The 18,547-nt window shown below is 37.5% G+C and overlaps 1 protein-coding gene across 2 annotated transcripts in view; it reads left to right on the top strand.

The window, feature by feature from the left end:
• The window catches only part of FipoQ (F-box/LRR-repeat protein FipoQ), a 207,208-nt gene that overhangs the window by 160,363 nt on the left and 28,298 nt on the right, over positions 1–18,547 (top strand). Inside the window, exon 1 of one of the 2 annotated variants that reach the window (XM_071585722.1) lies at positions 11,493–12,234. The exons of the other annotated variant lie outside the window; for it this stretch is intronic. Coding sequence (XP_071441823.1) covers positions 12,154–12,234 — 81 coding nt within the window. The 5' untranslated portion in view covers positions 11,493–12,153. Of the gene's footprint in view, positions 1–11,492; positions 12,235–18,547 lie in introns of those variants that run through there. 2 annotated transcript variants of the gene reach the window in all.

The following is an 18,547-nucleotide window of genomic DNA, read 5'->3' as shown; positions in this document are numbered from 1 at the left end:
TGGACTAAATACTGGGTGAACTCAAACATCGCCTACCAAACCGACCTTCGGGTTGATTACTGTGTTTACGATTTAAACACACGTACATTTACATATATTTTTATTTATAATTTAGGAGTTATTCTGTGGCATGCATATCTTTGATAGCTAACTTTGATATTAACCCGTGAATATAATTAAAGCTGACTATGATACATTTAGTATTGCTACACAGTATATTTAATCTCTATACAAATAATATTGTATATAGTGACTTATTGAATTCGCTTGAGATTTTTACCAACTGATTCAAATGGTTTATTTAACAATAAATGAAAAAGCACCGTTATGGCTGGGTCCCCATTTCCGTAAATACCGTTGAGGCACGAAAAACAACACCGTTGCCGTCATTTTTCGTCATAATTTTGAAATCTCGCAGAGAACATAATTTACTGCAAAGGATCCCAATCCGTATAGAAGTTGTTATAAGCGTGGGGTCAATAATTATGCTAAAAATGTCCTTCTTAAGTGAAAATGCGGGTTAACCGGAACCTGCATTCTGACCGAAAATAATACCTTTAGAATAGAGTATAAACTTATTCCTGTATTGCAAAGATCAAAGATCGGATTTCTGTGGATTTACGGAATGCAGTCACTACAATATTTAATTTTTACTGGCACATATTCAAGAAAGCGTACGAATTTCCTACAATACATCGCATTAATTGCGAACTATTTTTGGTTGCCGTGACACATACCCGTCTGCCAAATGCAAGTGCCATTTACTAGTACATAGTGAAAAGGTTCGATTCTTTTTTACGAGTGGGAACATGCCACCCCTGTAAAGTTCCAAATCGAATTTTGTTGGTCTCTCTGTCTTAACGACTGTTGGCAGCAAAAGGAAAGAGAAATATTTCACTTCCAAACATGGTTTTTTATACATGGTTCCATCCTGCTCGTGATATTGAAACGTCATCAGTAGGCTATTATAATGTTTGTGGTAAATACTCTGTACCAACATGTTTTCTTGTTGAATAAAGTTCTTTTCATCGTTTTTTAATCCATAAATCATCTGCAAGTCAGGATGAAAAGAATACGCCAATCTTTAGTTATCAGCATTCTGTAGTTGACAAAGACAAACTTTTGCGCGGTACTTTTATCTACCAGAGTAAATCTAAAATGTGTCAGGCTTATAAATATTGCTAATTTGTTTTAACAATAACTTCTGATCTGCGTGCGGAGATTTAACAACTGAACAGCTCAGGCTATTAGATTTGACGTTCATCACCAAAGAATAATATCAGTCCAACAGAGGGTTACAGAAAAGGAAATATTACTTGTGGTTTCGGAGTTAGAAAGGGCAGGGGAACGCGTGATGTCATAGCAGTCATTAGGCTTTTGGCAGAAAAAACTTTGGATATAACCAAGATGTATTTGTTTGCTTCATGTATTTTGATAAGGCGTTTGAAAGGGTAAAGTAATAAATAAGTTATAAAAGATAGGGGTATACTGATGGGGTGCACGACTTATTCGCAACTTGTGGACGTCTCAGATTACACAGCTGGGTGTAGCGAATGGAAAGTCGGGATGGGCATTTTCAAGCTTTGGGTTAAGACAGAGATATCCACTATCACCTGTAATTTTCAATGCGCAGAGGAAATGGTAAGAGAAGCTCGATTAAGTTGGAAAAGGGATGGAAGCAGGTGAGAAATCCATATAACACGTTAGATTTATAGATAGTCAAGCTTTGAGTTACCCAGTCAGCAAAAGGATTTATAATCTTTGCCGAACACATTAAAAAACCAGATTGATTGATACTTATCGGATGAGAGTCGATCTAAGTACAAAAAAAGTAATGGAATGAAATAAGTAACTCAGTAATTCCACTCACACTTTATTTCAATTATGTTGTGTAAATTCCATTAAGTTACGCCGGAGACAACACATTTAAAAAGTAATGAAGTTATCGAGAAATAGGAGAGAAAAGCTAAGCGCTAAAACTGATCTTAACTTGAGCAGGTAGAATTGTTCACTTTTTTGGAACAGTTCACTTATTTCGAACTGTTTCAGACAAAATGGGCAAAGTAGTAAGTGCACTAAAAGAAGAATAATATGAGGTAAAGAAGCTTTTAAAAGACGTGCGAGTTGATGACAGCACCTTGCGTAAGGATACAAAGAATAAAATAGTGAACATTTTAATACGGAGCGCAGTATTGTACGACTCCGATCTATTTGAATGATTACTTCCTCATCCACCTGGCTTTGCTGGTCCTCATAAAAAAACCTCCATTAACAGATTCTACATGCAAACGAAGGGAACTACAATGAGCATATGAATTGCACCGGCGTATGTTAATATATACATGGCCCCTATGAAAAATAATTCCCTTCATTTCCAAACTCCCATATTTATCTTCTGGGTCCATTGTATAAACTATCCTGAGGTCCTATGGAATAGAAAACCTATTCATCCTTCATTTAATCATTAAATTCTTCCTCCCCCTTTCATTTATTCTCCATCTCTGACTCTACAATCACTTTTAATAACATCAACATAAACTCAAATAAAAATAAATTCAATGACTCCGCCCACACCATACCAACTATTTACCTACGTGTATCTCTGCTACAACATCTGCCACCCTTCCCACATTTAACGTTCCATCTCTTTTCAAATCTTCGTCCGTGACCATAGTAACTGCAATTGAGTCCTCTCTCCACAGTACTCCTACCTTAGTACTCTACAACATTCTGTCAGAAAAAGCGGACAGGATAATACCAAATTCAGAAAATATTTCCCCAACGGCTCACGGTCCCTTGCCCCAGAACAAATAATGTTCATAATTTAAATGGAATTTCCACCCATTTTCCAGGCATCCAGAGCATCGGACAGTGAAAATATTCTGTCTTTACCTGAAAAGTCAATCAAGACCACTAGTGCTTAAGTATGCCCCACTGTCACATTCAGACGTCCCACAAATCGGACGAATATCCTAAAATCAACAATACCTCATGCACCTTCTCACCCGTCACCGTTTTAATCTCGTTTTGAAACATTCAATCGTCCAAGATGTAAAAATTGTTTTTCTTCCGTCCCATTACCTCTTCTTCCCATCCCAAGAGTCGAAAATTTAATTTAACGCCTTTTGTGCAACCCCTACCCTTGAATTTCACATCGGAGAATGCATCACATCCCTTTCCATACGGAGGAACAGTCGTCGCTATTTCATAACAACGGTCTCTTTCCTTGACTACCGTCCCGTCCCTATACACACCGCCTCCTATTGCCAACCGTTTGATGACTGCATATCCATGGCAATAGTCGTAATCCTTCCACGATTCGCAAGCACAATTCAAATGAAAGCACGCGAGATGGCTTACATCTAGCAACTCTGCTCGTTTGTAACTTCCGTAAACCTGTGACAAAGCAATGAAAAAAAATGAATCTGGACTGCTGTATCTAAAAAAGTGATTTCCTCAATTAAATGAGAAAAAACTCAATGATATTTGTGACGTGACACTTATTTGAGATTTAAGGTAGGAAAGGAAGTTCTATAATATTGAAGCAAAATGGAATAAACTTAATTGTATCAAGGATGCTCTCGGCCTTAAATCTTTGCTCATTAATAGAGTTTTAAAAAGCTCAAAGCTGCAAGCATACAATAGAGATGATGCTTCAACTGTACTATGGCAATGATAATATATGCTTATTTTAAGTCAACATACAGGGTTCATTCTGGAAGTAATGCTTTTGTTTTTTAAAGTAATTTATTGAACGGATTTGCACAAACACTTCAAATTCTTTAAAGTACTGTCCATTGGCCTCTACAAATTTTTTCCAGCGATTCTGCCATGACCGGTAGGCGCCCTGGAAGGCGTTTACCGTTTAGAGGGACCTCTCGCATGGTCTTCGTCCCGGCTGATTGCATCTTTTCTATGGACGAAAAATGGGTTTCTTTCAGGGCTGCCTTAATCCGAGGGGACAAAAAGAAGTCTGCTGGGGCGACGTCGGAACTATAGGGGGGATGAGTCAGCGTTGGCACCTGGTGTTTGGTCAGAAAATTGCGGACTCGTGATGTCTTTTCACGTCCTCATGACCCTTTTTCGGAGTCTTTCAAGCACATCCACGTAGTAGTCAGCGTTAACTGTCTGTTCTTGAGGAACTAACTCCTTATGGACCACTCCTTTACTGTCGAAAAAGACAATGAGTATTGTTTTCACTTTTGATTTGCTCATTATTGCGTTTTTAGGCTTCGGGGAACGGTCGGTGTGCCACTCAGAGCTTTGGTGTTTTGTTTCTTGGTCGTATTCAAAAACACAGGTTTTATCACCAGCGATGACGTTGTCCAAATAATCAGGTTCATTTTCAATACGTTGCAAAAGTTTACTTGAAATTTACGCTCGGTTGGTCTTTCATGACGCGGTCGGCGCGCAGAGGTTTACATTAACTGATGTCCTGCCACTTTAACAAATTAAAGAGCACTGAAATTAATTTTGCGGCAAAGCTCAGTGTTTCCCCACCTACTCCAAATAGTTTGATTCCACTCCAATCAATAGAAGCGGCGCGGGAAATTCAATTGCATTACTTTTGGAACGCACTATGCATTATCAGCGTTTCATCAGGAACTGATTTTTCTGAAACTGTAATACTCTGAAATAAATGAAACCCCATTCAACGTGGTGTGAAATTTACTAATATGAACAGGGTTATAAGGAGGGTCAGTTCCTTTCACCGTTTCACATGCGGTTTCCCGGGAAGATCTGCTTCTCGAAAAAATCTTACTGCTTGGTTGAAGTTGGATAATTCCTCTATTTGGACATTTATTTCATAAACCTTCATATGAAGACTCATTTCTCTGCACTCTTCTGTTACCCATTCTAATTACAATGGAAGAGAGAATCATTAATTGCACATAACAATGGTTCCTTTAAAATGTAGTATTGCATAGATATGTCACGAATTTATAAATATGCGCCGTTTTTTATAGACTGTAAGCGTAAACTCGCTTGAGGTAAGGTTACATCACGTAATTTTCCTCGATGACTCATTATAAATAAATAAGGATATATAGGCATGAAATCATTCGGAACAAAATGTTAATATTTTTAGCTCTGTTTTTATTCCGTTCGAAATACCCTATTTTAGGAAACCCTAATTTAAACTGAAAAATGAACGATAGCGATTCATCGGGAAAATTTTCTCTTTATTATTAACTATTTAGGAATTTTTTGTTTTAAATATGGAATTAGATTGATTTATGAGGTATGTTTCCCTCAGGTTCGAAGTGTAAAATTATTTTAACTGATAAGATCAGCTACAGCGATTTCTAGAAAATATTCAATTCGTTTTTCCCGTGAATTTTGAATGAAAAATGTATTCCGTTAAAATGGTTAACATTTTCAGCCAGTTAGTTGCTCTTGAGCTCGGATCTATTACTTCCTAGCACAAATTCTTGTGGCCAAAGTCCCTTTCGTGCCACGAAGTCAAATTGGGTTTCGTTCCTATGAAAAGCGAAGGTCCAGCGACATTCCATTTGCAATAAATTTCTAGAATATAAATGGATACTATGAAATATACGTTTATATGTGTATATATTTCCTATTTTGATGATGAAACGGACACATCAAAGTCTCTTTCTAATTTGATTTGTCTTACTTCCCTGATTTCCCACTGACGTCAAACCTTCCTTCCTTTATGACCTATTTTTTTAACAATTTGATCGTAAATATTTTTTGGCTGACACTTCTATAAACAACGCATTTTTTACACGTCTGTGCCATTTCGAGGAAGCCAAAGTTTGGCCCCGCTTCGGAAAAGTTTTCTCTATGCATTTTATTTTGGTTTGGAAGATTTCCAGGGCTAGATTTGCAATATCATCTTCTTCCTCTGCGGGAAATCTCAGGGAAGAGACAATTTTGAGTAAAATCTATACACATATAACATTTATGACGCATGGCCACCACATAAATAGTTTGACGACCAACGAGAACCAGATGATGATAATTACCAGGGGACATAGCACACTTGTAAAAATCGCTTATGACAGATTTATCGTGTTCATTCATTTAACTCCGGATGGAAAATACCTCATTTTAGAAAGAATTTAAATTGTCATGAGACTCGGTTTTCAACGAGGGAAAGTTAAATAGAACCTACGTGAAAGATTAATGACTAATTAAATCATTTGATGTTGGGGCAATTTTTACCCAATATTATTGATTGAATACATTAACCAGCGTTTTCAGTTAACATGTTAGGTGTCGCAAAGTCCCTAATTGCGATATACGTTTATATTTTATACTGACTGTGGCGTGTCACTTTCAATGATTGTATAGTTTTTATTAATTAGTAGCATAGAAAAATATTACAATTGTTAAAGCGCTACATTGCTTACAACCCCACTCCGACTAATTTTTAAATACGCTAAGATATCAATATGCCAAGATCTAATGAAGCCTTTATAATGCTTGTTTCGTGCACTTCATATATTTAGAATTAGTGGTGAAAACTCGGTTTCTCGCCAGAAAAACAATCCTTTATGCCCTTCAAAGTGAACTACATCATTTATCCAACTATTTAATAATCCAATCATTTGTGCAAAAACATGGGCGTTCTAAGTCACATATTCCGAAGAGATGAGAATATTTAGCCAATGCAAAAGGATAGCTATGCAAGTGGTAGTATCAGAGTTTTTTCCGGCTTAGGTAACAAAAATGCCCGTTGCCAAATAATACGTAGGTCAGCTATTGACCAAATTTATTATTGAGCAGAGAAGAGCGTCGAATGTGGATTTATTTGGAGGAGAGCCATAAGAGGAAAGTGCGCTCCCTTATTCCAAAGTACCTTTATCCTTACTGCGGACGCCCCTATGTCTTCCTTCGTCTGTGACATCGCCACTGATATTTTAGGCTTCGATGAAAGAAATCTTGGGCGTCTCAAAATATCATCCCTCAATGAAATTAAATCTAATGGGTTTAATGCGATATATATATATATATATATATATATATACACACACAATCACCTATATAAAATTTTATTCATAATATTCAAAAAATTATGTTTTTAATACATATATATATAAATATTGAACGTAATTTTTTCATTTGCTGTAATCGTTACAATTCCTACTTTTCGACCAAGATAATATTTTCGGGCCATCAGAAACTTAAAAGTAACTGCAAATTATATAAATCTATCACTGTATTCCTGAAATAACTAGACCCCCAAATTAACAATAATATGAAGTAGACTAGCAATATTAATTTTATACTCTCAATATGAAACACGTAAGCAAATACAATAAATTGAAATACCTTCCTTGATTTGCATTTTAAAGATTCGCACAATAAATTTAGATACTCTGCCATCGAAGTAACCATCAGTGCGCATTCTATTCTTGAGTTTTCCTTCGCATAATATAAATTAATATTCTTCAAAGTTGTTACTGATGAATTTTAATGATAACCACTGTACTATTGGACTCGTAAGTATGTATTTTGACCACGAATTTCGAGACAAAAGCATCAGACACATGTGAACTTTGAGTGAGGTGTCTAAACATAATGAAGATAATTGCTGCATAAACTTTTACATTCGTTTAAGATGGCTGTAGTCACGCTACTAGAATGAAAGGAACATCCTTGATCTGATGTTGATTTGATAATATAATTTAAGATACGATGGAAGTAGCCAGTTAAATCCCTATTGTTATGCAGCCCACTTATCAAGTAAGTCGCGGGGATTGCCTAGATTGAAGAGCCGTTGGTTGCCATATTAATTTGACAATTCATTTTCTAGGCAGCCGTAAATAAACCTGAAGAATATCAGGGACGTCGATGAACACATCGTTACTAGACACAGTTTTGAATTAAGCTCCCAAGAATTTTAATTTACTCTCACGAAGATAAAACGAATTTTTCTTGCATTAATTTTGAGTTAAGTGAGGAGAAAAAACGCTTAATGTCCTTAATCTGATTTTTATAAGTTTTATTTATATAAATACATATAAATATATAAAGATATTTTTATAGGTCTACTAATTATGAGTGAATTCATCCTTCAACGACTCGAAAAAGATATTTTACGATGAATGTAGTTTGTTACCAAAAGTTTTCAAGTCGCTCAAAGTTACCAAATTTTCCAAATTTGAGATACTTCAGAGAATACCACATTTTTACTTTTGACTTTCTTGTAACTGAGGCTGGAAACTCCATCTGAAGTTTCACCATTATTTTTGCTCATTCGGTTGATTTTTGAGTTTTTTATTTGCAAGGGAAATGAGACAAACTTGAATTGAATCTTCATTAACGTCCAATGTTGAAAAAGATCGGTAGATTATAGTTCAAACTCTGTGGTTATACAGCTGTTATACTCTGATTAGCTTTTTTCTTCAAAGCTTTTGTTTTTTCAGTTTTAACAAAAATGAAAGGCTGAGGAATGTATTTGAAATAATTGACTAGGGGAAACGGAATTGAAATAATTGGTTTTTATGCAATTATTTAAAGGGTGTATCAATCTTTTCCAAGGTAATTTAAAATTCCTCAGTTTGCTCCTAAAAATAATCTACCAAGAAATATGGGTTTAAGAGTAAATATCTTCCCTCCGTGTTCTTATTTTTTCAGAGAATATTATTATTTATAGGATTCCAGTCTTACGACGGGAGTTTTTTCGCTAAGAATAACAATCACAGCGCTAGAAAAGTAGTCACAAGCTATTATTGTAAATGCGGAGAGGCATTGCGCTGTATGGTTTCAGTTATCAAATAAACCAACGCTGGTGATCTGTCTGTAACAGTAAATAGAACTGCCACGATGTTTCATTTTATTGTAAAGTAAGGTGTAGAGCTGGTTTTATGTCTAACTAAGAAAAATGCTCAGATAATAGACGTTTGTAATAGGATATCAGTTTTGAAGTTGTCATTAAACCTAAACTTTTACTGCACTATTAATTAAAATGTGATTTTTACCCTCTTTTAAGATAACACATTTGTTAAAATTACTAATTTTATGGATAAATATATAGATAAGATGTAATTATATTAAAATAATATAGATGAAAGAGAATAAATAACTTTAAAATGAGTTTACAACAATTCCGATGGGTACTGGAGGTGGAGGGAGACTTTGCGCAGTGACAGGAAGATTTTATCGTATTTTCCCTATTTCCAATGAATACGAGCCGCGAAGCGCTTGACAGCACCCCATTGCGATCGGATAAACAATGTGTTTCGGGATCCGGTGGGGGATAGAAGGGTGGGTGGATCCCCCTTCTCTCCCTATCTTTTCCCAATTTTTGTAACTGTATCGCCTCTTTGGACCCGATCCACCTTCGAAAATATAGAGAAAACAGACTGAAATGAGGATGTGGGAAAAGAGGGGGAAAGATGCTTTCCTGTCTCTCTCCACGCATCCCTCATGCTTGCCTCCCTCCCGGAGGAGCCTTTGTTCATTTGGGCCTAATTCGGGGAAGTCTGGCCCACAACCAAAGGGGTTAGTTAAGATGCGACGTGGAGATGGCCAGCGGGGAGTGTGAGGTGGAGACGGTAGAGAAGGGGGAAGTGGGGGAGGGGTCCCTTTTAAAAAGGATTGAGGGGTTAGGGAGGGGATCGGGGGAGGACAGCGGGTGAGCCAGGCATATGGGGCGAAGGAAGTTTGGGGGAGGTAAATGGGAAGGAGTGAGGGAGAAAGGACGCGAGAGAGGCGAGGAGGAGGAGTATACGAAGAGGAAAATAATAAAAAACGGAATGGGAATCGAGGGGAGAAAGAGGAGGGAATGAGTGAGTGGTGGGGAGGGAGGGGCATTGAAGAGGTTTATTCCAGGAAATTGAAAATGGGGATCACTAAATAAAAAAGGAAGAAATCCCCGCTGATGTTCTTCTGTTGTACATGTATTAACCAATTCAAATAGCTTCCCAATCGATACGATAACAAAAATAAAAGGTTTATGTGAAGCTGCTAAAAAGTAAACGAATAATATCAAGGTAATTAATATAAAAAATATACCAATTTATTACCTGTATTATCAGAATGTACAAAAACAGAGAATACACACACATTATCCTTCTCTACACGATTCATTTTGCACAAAGAACATTAGAAATCCTTATTTAATGCGATGCTTTGAATCATATTTTCTAATATGAAATTTATATTCAATTTCCTAACAATAGGCATCAAAAACAGGGGGAGATGAGTACGAGGTAATCGGGGAAGGAGGAGGAGGAAGAGGGGAATAGAGAGAGGGAGTGGAAGGGAGTGATTGGGAAGAATTTAATCCTTCTTCTTTGGAGAAATCTTCTTCTTCGGGTAAAAGCCATTTAGACTGGATGAAAGCAGAATTACACTCATATCGCTTCTTTGCATACCTAATCAAATCCATGTATGAAGCTTAGTAAATGCCTTCCAAAACTTTTTCATATATTTTAGCGATACTTCACCCTAGATTCTTTTCTTTTATCCTTCCTTGAGTTACCTTTTTCATCATTCAACCGTCTGTAAGTAGCACATACGAGAACATCCGCTCTTTCCACATGAATGAATTTTCATCCTGACTTCCATTTTTTCATTTTACAATTTGAATTAAAATGGAAGCAACTAGCATCCTTTTGGAAATTGATTTTTTTTAATTTAACTCTTATTCCCACTCAATACCGTAGTGTATTACCCCAATTTTATGTTTTTAAATGTAGGAAGGAATACATTCCAGTAGTTTATGGTGCGAGTAGTGAGTAGGTCAGATAGGGGAGGATAGTGTATAAGGAGAGCCTTCGGGAAGGGGGAGTGTGTGTGTGTGAAGGGTTGGATGGAAGGAGTGTTGGGGATGGTGTTCCAGAGAAAACGGGAGAGGGGATTTACGGCTGAGGGAAGAGGAAGGGAGAACGGGAGGAATGAAGTGGTGGGGAAGGAGGCAGGTGCGGGGGAAAGGCGGTGGAGTGCACGGGGAGGAGGGAGAGGGAAGGTAAGGCGGATTGCTGAAGGCGCAAAACTTCGAATAGATGAACACGGGGGAAAGAGGAAGCGGAGTCGCCCCGGGTTGGATCAGTAGCAGTGAACCCTCCCCTCCACATTTGGGTGTCAGAGTGGGAAAGGGGGAATGGAGCCCATCCTTTCTCCCTCCTCCTCTATCTCCCCAACCAAAATGTGGGAGGGAGAGAGAGGACTTCTTGGTCGCGTAAGAGAGGGTGGAGGAGGGGACGGGGTCAAAACAGAGTGGGGAGAAGAGGAAGAGAAGGAGGAAGACAAAGTAGAAGAGGGGTCGGGAAATCGCTCTCGAGCCCCCGTGTCTGAGACCTTAGGCCGGGAGAGTGGGGGTTTTAAATGGGATGGATAGAAGGGGCGACTAGTAGCCGTGTTGGGGCTGCATCAGCAACACCCCCTACCTCTCTTCCCCCACACTCATCCCCCCTGACCCCTTCCCCGGAGAAGAATTGGCCCGCGACAAAGGAGGAAACTTGGGCCCAGAGTTTCCCCAGTCGGAAGTCGTCCGGGTACAAGCCGGGTGTCGGGACCCTGATCTCCGGGATACCTTGCGGATCGCAGTTAACCGTGGGCTTTTCGAGGGAGAGGCACGAGTGCGTGTCCGCCGTCTCCTCTCTTTCCCTCGGACAAGGGAATAATAGTGCAAAACTACACAATCAAAGCAGGGAGAGACTCCCCTCCAACGGCAGAGAAGAGCAATCCACGAGGAAGGATTACGGTGGGATATCATTTCCATCTACCACGGAGAAGGATAACCTGAAATAATAAACCCTTTAATCAAGTCTCGAAATAAGCAAATCATTCCACGAAGCTTTCCCCTCCCACACTGTTCGTCACACCCTTTTGACCTTTGATCCCCGGGGCGTCAGAGTTAAAGGAAGGATACAACTCGATTTATTTTTTTCTTTGTGTATGTGCATTTTGGTAGTGGATTTGTGCATTCAGTGCGTTTGTGGGTGTCGTCGCCGAAATATTTATATTTTCACACCGCGTGGCGAAAATTGTGAGTAGATTGCGGTGGGCGAGAGAGAGTGTGTTTGTGTGGAAGCGGAGGGGGTGGATTGAGTGAGGGATAAGTTCGGCCGTGTCCCGGGGGGAGGAGTTGGCCAGCGTCCGTTTGGTTACCCGGGGAAGAAAGGCAAGAGACTACTACTAGGATTCCAAGGATTTCGACGAGGCGGGAGCGGCTCAGAGATGACTGCTTGGGGTGCTTTGTCCATCGACTTCGCGACCACAGCCGCCAGGGACGACGACAAGCAACACCATGGCAAAACGGTAGTACATGCATGCGCACCTGTGCTCACCAGTACAGGAAAAGGAAAACAACTTTTTCTCCCGAAAACTTTTACGGAAACACAGGAGGGAATGCCCTATGCTAACCGTGTCATGATTCTCCGCAAGTATTTTTTTCTTAGAAGACATTTTGTATAATTAATTTCAAAGAAGAGTGAGGAGAGAAGGGAATCCCTGCGAGACTCTTCTAAATATCGTATTTGTTTAGAAAAAAAATGAAGTTTAAAAAATATTGCACTGTGTTTTTTCCACTGCATGTATTCAGAAGCCTGAAGGTGTATAGGTCAGGAGAAATTTTAAATTGAATGCATTCAAAATTCTAAAGACACATTTGAGAGAAATTAGGCAATAGAGTGAACTCGGATGAAGCACGAAAGTACACTCGTGGTAATCTTGAAATCAATTTTATTCCACTATATTAAAACCCATAATAAAAACAGAAAAGAAAACTTTTTGAGATCATTAACATGTTAAACCAACTGGCAGAATTTCATAGGGTAATGCACTTGGTATAGTTTAAACTGAAATTTCCCGTTTTCCTCATATTTCTTATCCGTACGTATAACGCTTTATAACTTTCCATTTTTGTCCACTTAATTTTAACTTTTTTTATTTTTTAAGAGTGGTTTTCACACGCTCCTTGCTGTAGGCTGCTATTGCGTTAAGCCGGAATGATTTTAAGTCAAATGAAATCCGAGTACCGTAACACGACAATAACCCTTCTGCGGTGAATTATCCCGGTAGTTCAATAGAGCCCTAAGCGGAACTGGCTCTGTCGAGGGCGTTATTTTTGGCTCGACCTAACGCTTTCCTTAGTTTGCAAGGCGGCGAGGTGATGCCGCGAACTATTTTGTCTGCTACAAAATTGGTTGCCTTTTATCGTTAAATCCATCCCGACATAATTATGATAATGTGTGAGATGCTTGATGAGATTAGAGTAGAGAATTTTTAGAGTTTTTTTTTAAGTAAAAGTTTTTTCTATACTCTTAGGTATTTTGTGGATAACTGGGAGTTTTCTGTACTTGCAGAAATACCTGATGAATATTTCAAACAATTGAAAGGCCTGTGAAACTGGAATGATGGCCCTTCTGAGTAAAAATTAATTATGTGCACCATCGTGAGACTACTTTAATGGAGTTAATGATCGAGATGTGCTTATTATGTATCCTCTAAAGTTCGGATAAGTGCACATAAAAAATAGTCTCGTATGAGATTAATACTTTCAATTAAAACTACTAATCTTGAAAAATAATGATTCTCATTGTCATTTTGATATTAGTGAACGTAGAATGAAATATAATTATATTTTTGTTTATTTTTTCCATTCCTGAAGGTATTTGATTATAACAGCATTTCATATATTCGAATCATTTTAGATTTTCTAGTGATTGTTTTAATAACTGTAAATTCATTTATATTTTCATTATTATTACAATAGTCCACCATATAAGTTAGGTTTTGACTGGACACACTGACGAAATACGATTCAAAAACACACACATATCAACACAAAACATAACAGTAAATTAAGGATACAATACAATCTATCTTTAATTCCTCATGCACTCTGCCTCCCTCCCATCCAGGATGGACTCAAGCTATGCATTACCAATTCAATTTATTTTCGAGGTCTGTTAGATACGTCAGAAAAAATCTATAAAATATGATGCGTGGGGAATTACAAGTTTCAACGTAATGTTCGAAGTACTGCTTTGAAAGTTTCGATCACAGCACCGCTGGTCTTCAACAGAAGTGAAGTCGGACGAAATTATTTTCGCCAAAACGCCGGGAGATTTTGCTTAAGTGACAGTTATTAATTAATTTCAATTATATTACCATGTATGTGTCTTGTTTTCTCTCAGCTTAACAGAAAATATCATGAAACTATTTTTACGAAGCGTCAAATTTCATTCTATCAACCTTGGATAATTTAGTATATGAAATGGATAAACGTTTTCTATTAGATTATTTGTGAGGATTGTATAATAATTATTTAAGGTAACCGTTAATGAATTGGAATTCTGCAGAATTTACGACCCACTTCATGAAGTGAGTTACTGATTCCTCGACAGTATTTCCTCTCGAAAAAAATATGTTCAAATTTGCTGCTTGGAATTAATAGACATTGTGAATAGGTTCGAACCATAAAAAATTAAAGAATATTTAAATGGCTTTTCTAATAAATACATGTCACTTTTATTTTAATGCAGAAGTATTAAATAGAGCCACTTGTATGGTTCACTAAATTTTGATGGGGTGTCAGTGCCTGGGATATCACATGCATTAATGTTCGATGCAACAGAATTTAATGTATCTAATTATAAATTCAAGAGTCTCACTAATCACAAAATAAACATGAGATTTTTTTAGAAAGCCCTGAACTTAGTAACAGTTATTCATAAAATTAAGTTTCGCTTTCTTCCATAACTATTTAGCAATGTTTAGATTTACTTAAATGGCGTTTTCCATTCTTTGCGTACTCCTATTTCAGTCATGATTTATAAAAAGTTTTGTGAAGAGTAATTCGTGCGTGCTGAGCGTATATTTTACGTAATACATAGTTCCAGTTGCTGGTGAGCAAAATGGAGCCTTTTTCCACCACGGATCATATTTTGAACTTTTCAATCCATGACTAATTTTAATAATCAGCATCTCTTATCTTTTATGTCAAGCTTCTGCCTTTGTTGGCGTTGGTTTTGTAACGAAGATTTGAGAAACCTCGCATCTTTCAAATAATACAGTGCTTGGTATTATTTGTTGAAGGTGGTGCTTTTAGTTCACCTTTGGTACAAATATACAGGGCCACGATAAATAAGTCTGTATTTCTCATAATCGTAATTAATTTGTGTTAAACAAGGTATATCTTCTGTGTAAAGATATCCCACATGGTTAAACTACCTACATTCTTACTTAATAAGGGGAAATATTGTATGTATCACGTCTACAACTGTTGGCCTTAAAAATAACAATACATTCTCTTTCTTACCAAGTGAATTTTAATTAATTATTTACGTTGATAGAAGCTTATGGAGCGTAAATGTGAATTAGGAAGTTAGTTGGACTCTAAGGTCAGGGTACAGTTCTTTGATCGCATTTCCCGTAGTCTCAAAAAATATATGCATACTTTTAGGAATATTTGGCCGATTTCCTTTTCCTCTTACACCAGGGTTACCCCGAGGGCAGGCATGTGGACAGTTTAGCGACGAAAACTGCGTCTTTTAATTTTTGAGCTGGGGGGAGAGGGGATGAAACGAGACACACTAAAACGTTTTAAGATGGAGGGATATTTGATAAAAAAGTGCCGTATTTGTTGAAATGGTGAACAACTCATTTATATTTCATAAGGAATGATAAAACAGTACGGTTTTTTTATTTTTTGTAGCTTGTTATGCGATAATACTGCTTGCATAATACAGCTAGAGATAATTCATATTAATTTTAGCATACATCATATATTGTATTCTATTTACGACAGTACAATTATATAGCAGTGAAATACTCTACATTTAATAAGTGTGTCTGCGATTTGTTGGAAAAACAAAAGATAAGTAAGAGGGTGTATTCAATTTATGGGGGAGGGTGATAAGTAGAGTTTAGAGGATGACACCTCTGAACACACATATCCCTACAATTCTTATGAGTAATTACAGTAGATTGCGAGGTGCCTCATTGCTTCTCTTTATCTCTACAATAAATTCCAGCAATATGCTACTCCAGCAATCATTGATCCTAAGATTAGTTTGAGGCGGCCTCAGTCATTCTTTAGGATAACGTCTGCATATTTCTGCTTTTAGACATCAATTAATATTCATTCCATGTATATTATACGAGGTAGTTCTTTTTCCTTCATAATTTCATATCTTGCTTCATTTTCCCTCAATTAGTGTCTTCATCCGGCCAACTTCCCTAATATACTCATCTATGTATTTGAAAAGATTGTCTTTTATTTTTTTTTGATTTTCCATTGGAATTCTTTCTCCTCACACCCATATTGAAAGTTCTTCTTTGTTTATTTCATCAGTTCAACTCGTATTCTATAATATCCTGTTCAAAATCACATTTCCGAAGCTTTCTGTTTTCCACTGTTGTCAAATGTTTTTGTACTTACATGGAGAAATAAGCTTCAGGCGAATTAATTAAAAGCGCCCTTACTTTCAGATTTTTTATGATGGCTGTGGATATATAATTCTTATATCCACAGCCATCATAAAAAATCTGAAAGTAAGGGCGCTTTTAATTAATTCGCCTGAAGCTTATTTCTCCATGTAAGTACAAAAACATTTGACAACAGTGGAAAGCATTCTTATACTCTGGTATATGAATTTGTTTTCCAGGATATTAACATTAATTATTTCCTCTGTTCACCTTCATTTAAGCTAAGTTTGCTCCCAAAGTAATAAACCTCTAACGTATATCCTAATGCCTAATTCCCAAACTCGATGTGACGGTATATTTTTTCTCACGTTTAGTTGAACATCAATATTATAATGCGTTACAAGTGTAGTATTCTGTTTCAAAGGAAAAAAGAACTATAGGTGGACAAGCCGCTGACTTTTATTTTCTTTTCTGCAAAGAGTACGTTCTCATAACTGAAAAACGTCATGATCTCTATTGTTACAAATTATACCGAATTTTCCCATTTTGAATTGCAATCAACATGGCGAAAATTATATGTAAAATTTCGCGAATTACAAAACTGATCAAGTTTCATTCTCGTAACTCAGGATCAGGATTCAATCTCGTAACTTTTCTATGTACGTACTCATTGAATGAAGTAGCACAATTGGATAGAAGCGTTCTAGAAATGTAAGTGAGAAAGGCCAACAACGCTATTTTGACAGCATAGGGGCAGCTGCGCATTCACTCACCACGCATCTTTCGGAAAATAAAAAATTAATGGAATCGGAGCCAAATTTTGTGAAAGGATTTCATGGGGAAGGCATCCCTGATCCCAGTCCCCCTTCCACCACCTCTCGGGTCCTACCTCAACCCTATCCTTATCCCCCACGAACCCTCCTTTGCGCCTTTTCCTTCCCTCACCCCAATCCACCCCGCCTCTCCCCTCCCTCTTCCAATTCCCGTCGTCTACGTGATCTAACCGCGGCCACTCTTTCTAGAGCCTTGCCACTAACTAATCGGGCCGCACTCGAATTCTTCGCCGCCGTTGGAGACGTTGAGAGCACTCGTTTGCGGCCCTGGAATCGTAATTGTCAAAACATCCACCCTGCCACCGGCGAGCCGTTACGAAAGCTTAAGGAATTTCTCCATATTCTCTTGTTTCTGGCTTGTTCGATATGTATTTTACAGTGTAATTGAAGATAGAAAAAACTCGAAAACTAGAAAAAATTTATTACACGACCAGGTTTCGTTACAGAGTAGCGTCATCGGGTCCTGGCAATGTTACACACAACAACACCTGAAAGCTGATAATGTTACTCTGCAACAAACCCCGACCGTGTGATATATTGCAGACACATATGGGGATGCATTAATTTATTTTATTTTATTATAATCACGAAGAAGTTCCGCGAAACAGGCCAAAAACGGTCCCATTTTTTATGATAGACAGTTTTTTTCAAGGATTAGTATCAGTGAAATTTCCATTAAACTACTGTTTTAGTCTAGTCACCTTTCAATCATTAAATTTCTCTTAGGATCAAACAAATAGCAAGGCAATGAACGTACCTAAACTTTAACAACACTCAATAGATTGCTGTCAATTAAGGACAACACTCTTAATTTCGAATATTTATAAAATCAAAATCGAGCTATACTTACCTAAATTAGATACATCAATAACCATGGGTAACAGAGGCTAACCTTTCTATTTGATGCGCTCAGAAGAGCAGGTACTCATTATTGTACCGCAATATTCCCTCATTATACCCTTTACATGCGAGTAGGGTTGTGCGATATATCGATAGATCGATGTCACATTGATATTGTTTTCGCATCGACCAGGTGTAAATGGAAAACCGATATGTTAAGTTGCGACAATTTGCGCAGATGTGACAATATAAATAATGTTGTAGCCATGAAAGATACTGCCGATACGAAAATATGAACGATATAATTGATATAACGATATGTGCCATGCTTCTCGGTATTATTCGATGTCCCAATGTGGTCGGAATCACCCTATTTATTTGAAAATCATCACCATATCGATGTATCATCTCCGCTTCGATACATAGTTTATATCGACGATCGCTGTACTCGTAGAAAAATGAATATCACATAACCCTATGCGAGAGGAATGAATACCCTTAGCTATATTCACTACGCACTGATGACC

Source organism: Hetaerina americana, unplaced genomic scaffold (assembly GCF_022747635.1).
Source record: "Hetaerina americana unplaced genomic scaffold, ioHetAmer1.1.p SCAF_2, whole genome shotgun sequence".
NCBI lineage: Eukaryota > Metazoa > Arthropoda > Insecta > Odonata > Calopterygidae > Hetaerina > Hetaerina americana.
Note: the sequence above shows the minus strand (reverse complement) of the source record. Positions and strands in the feature narration are given on the sequence as shown.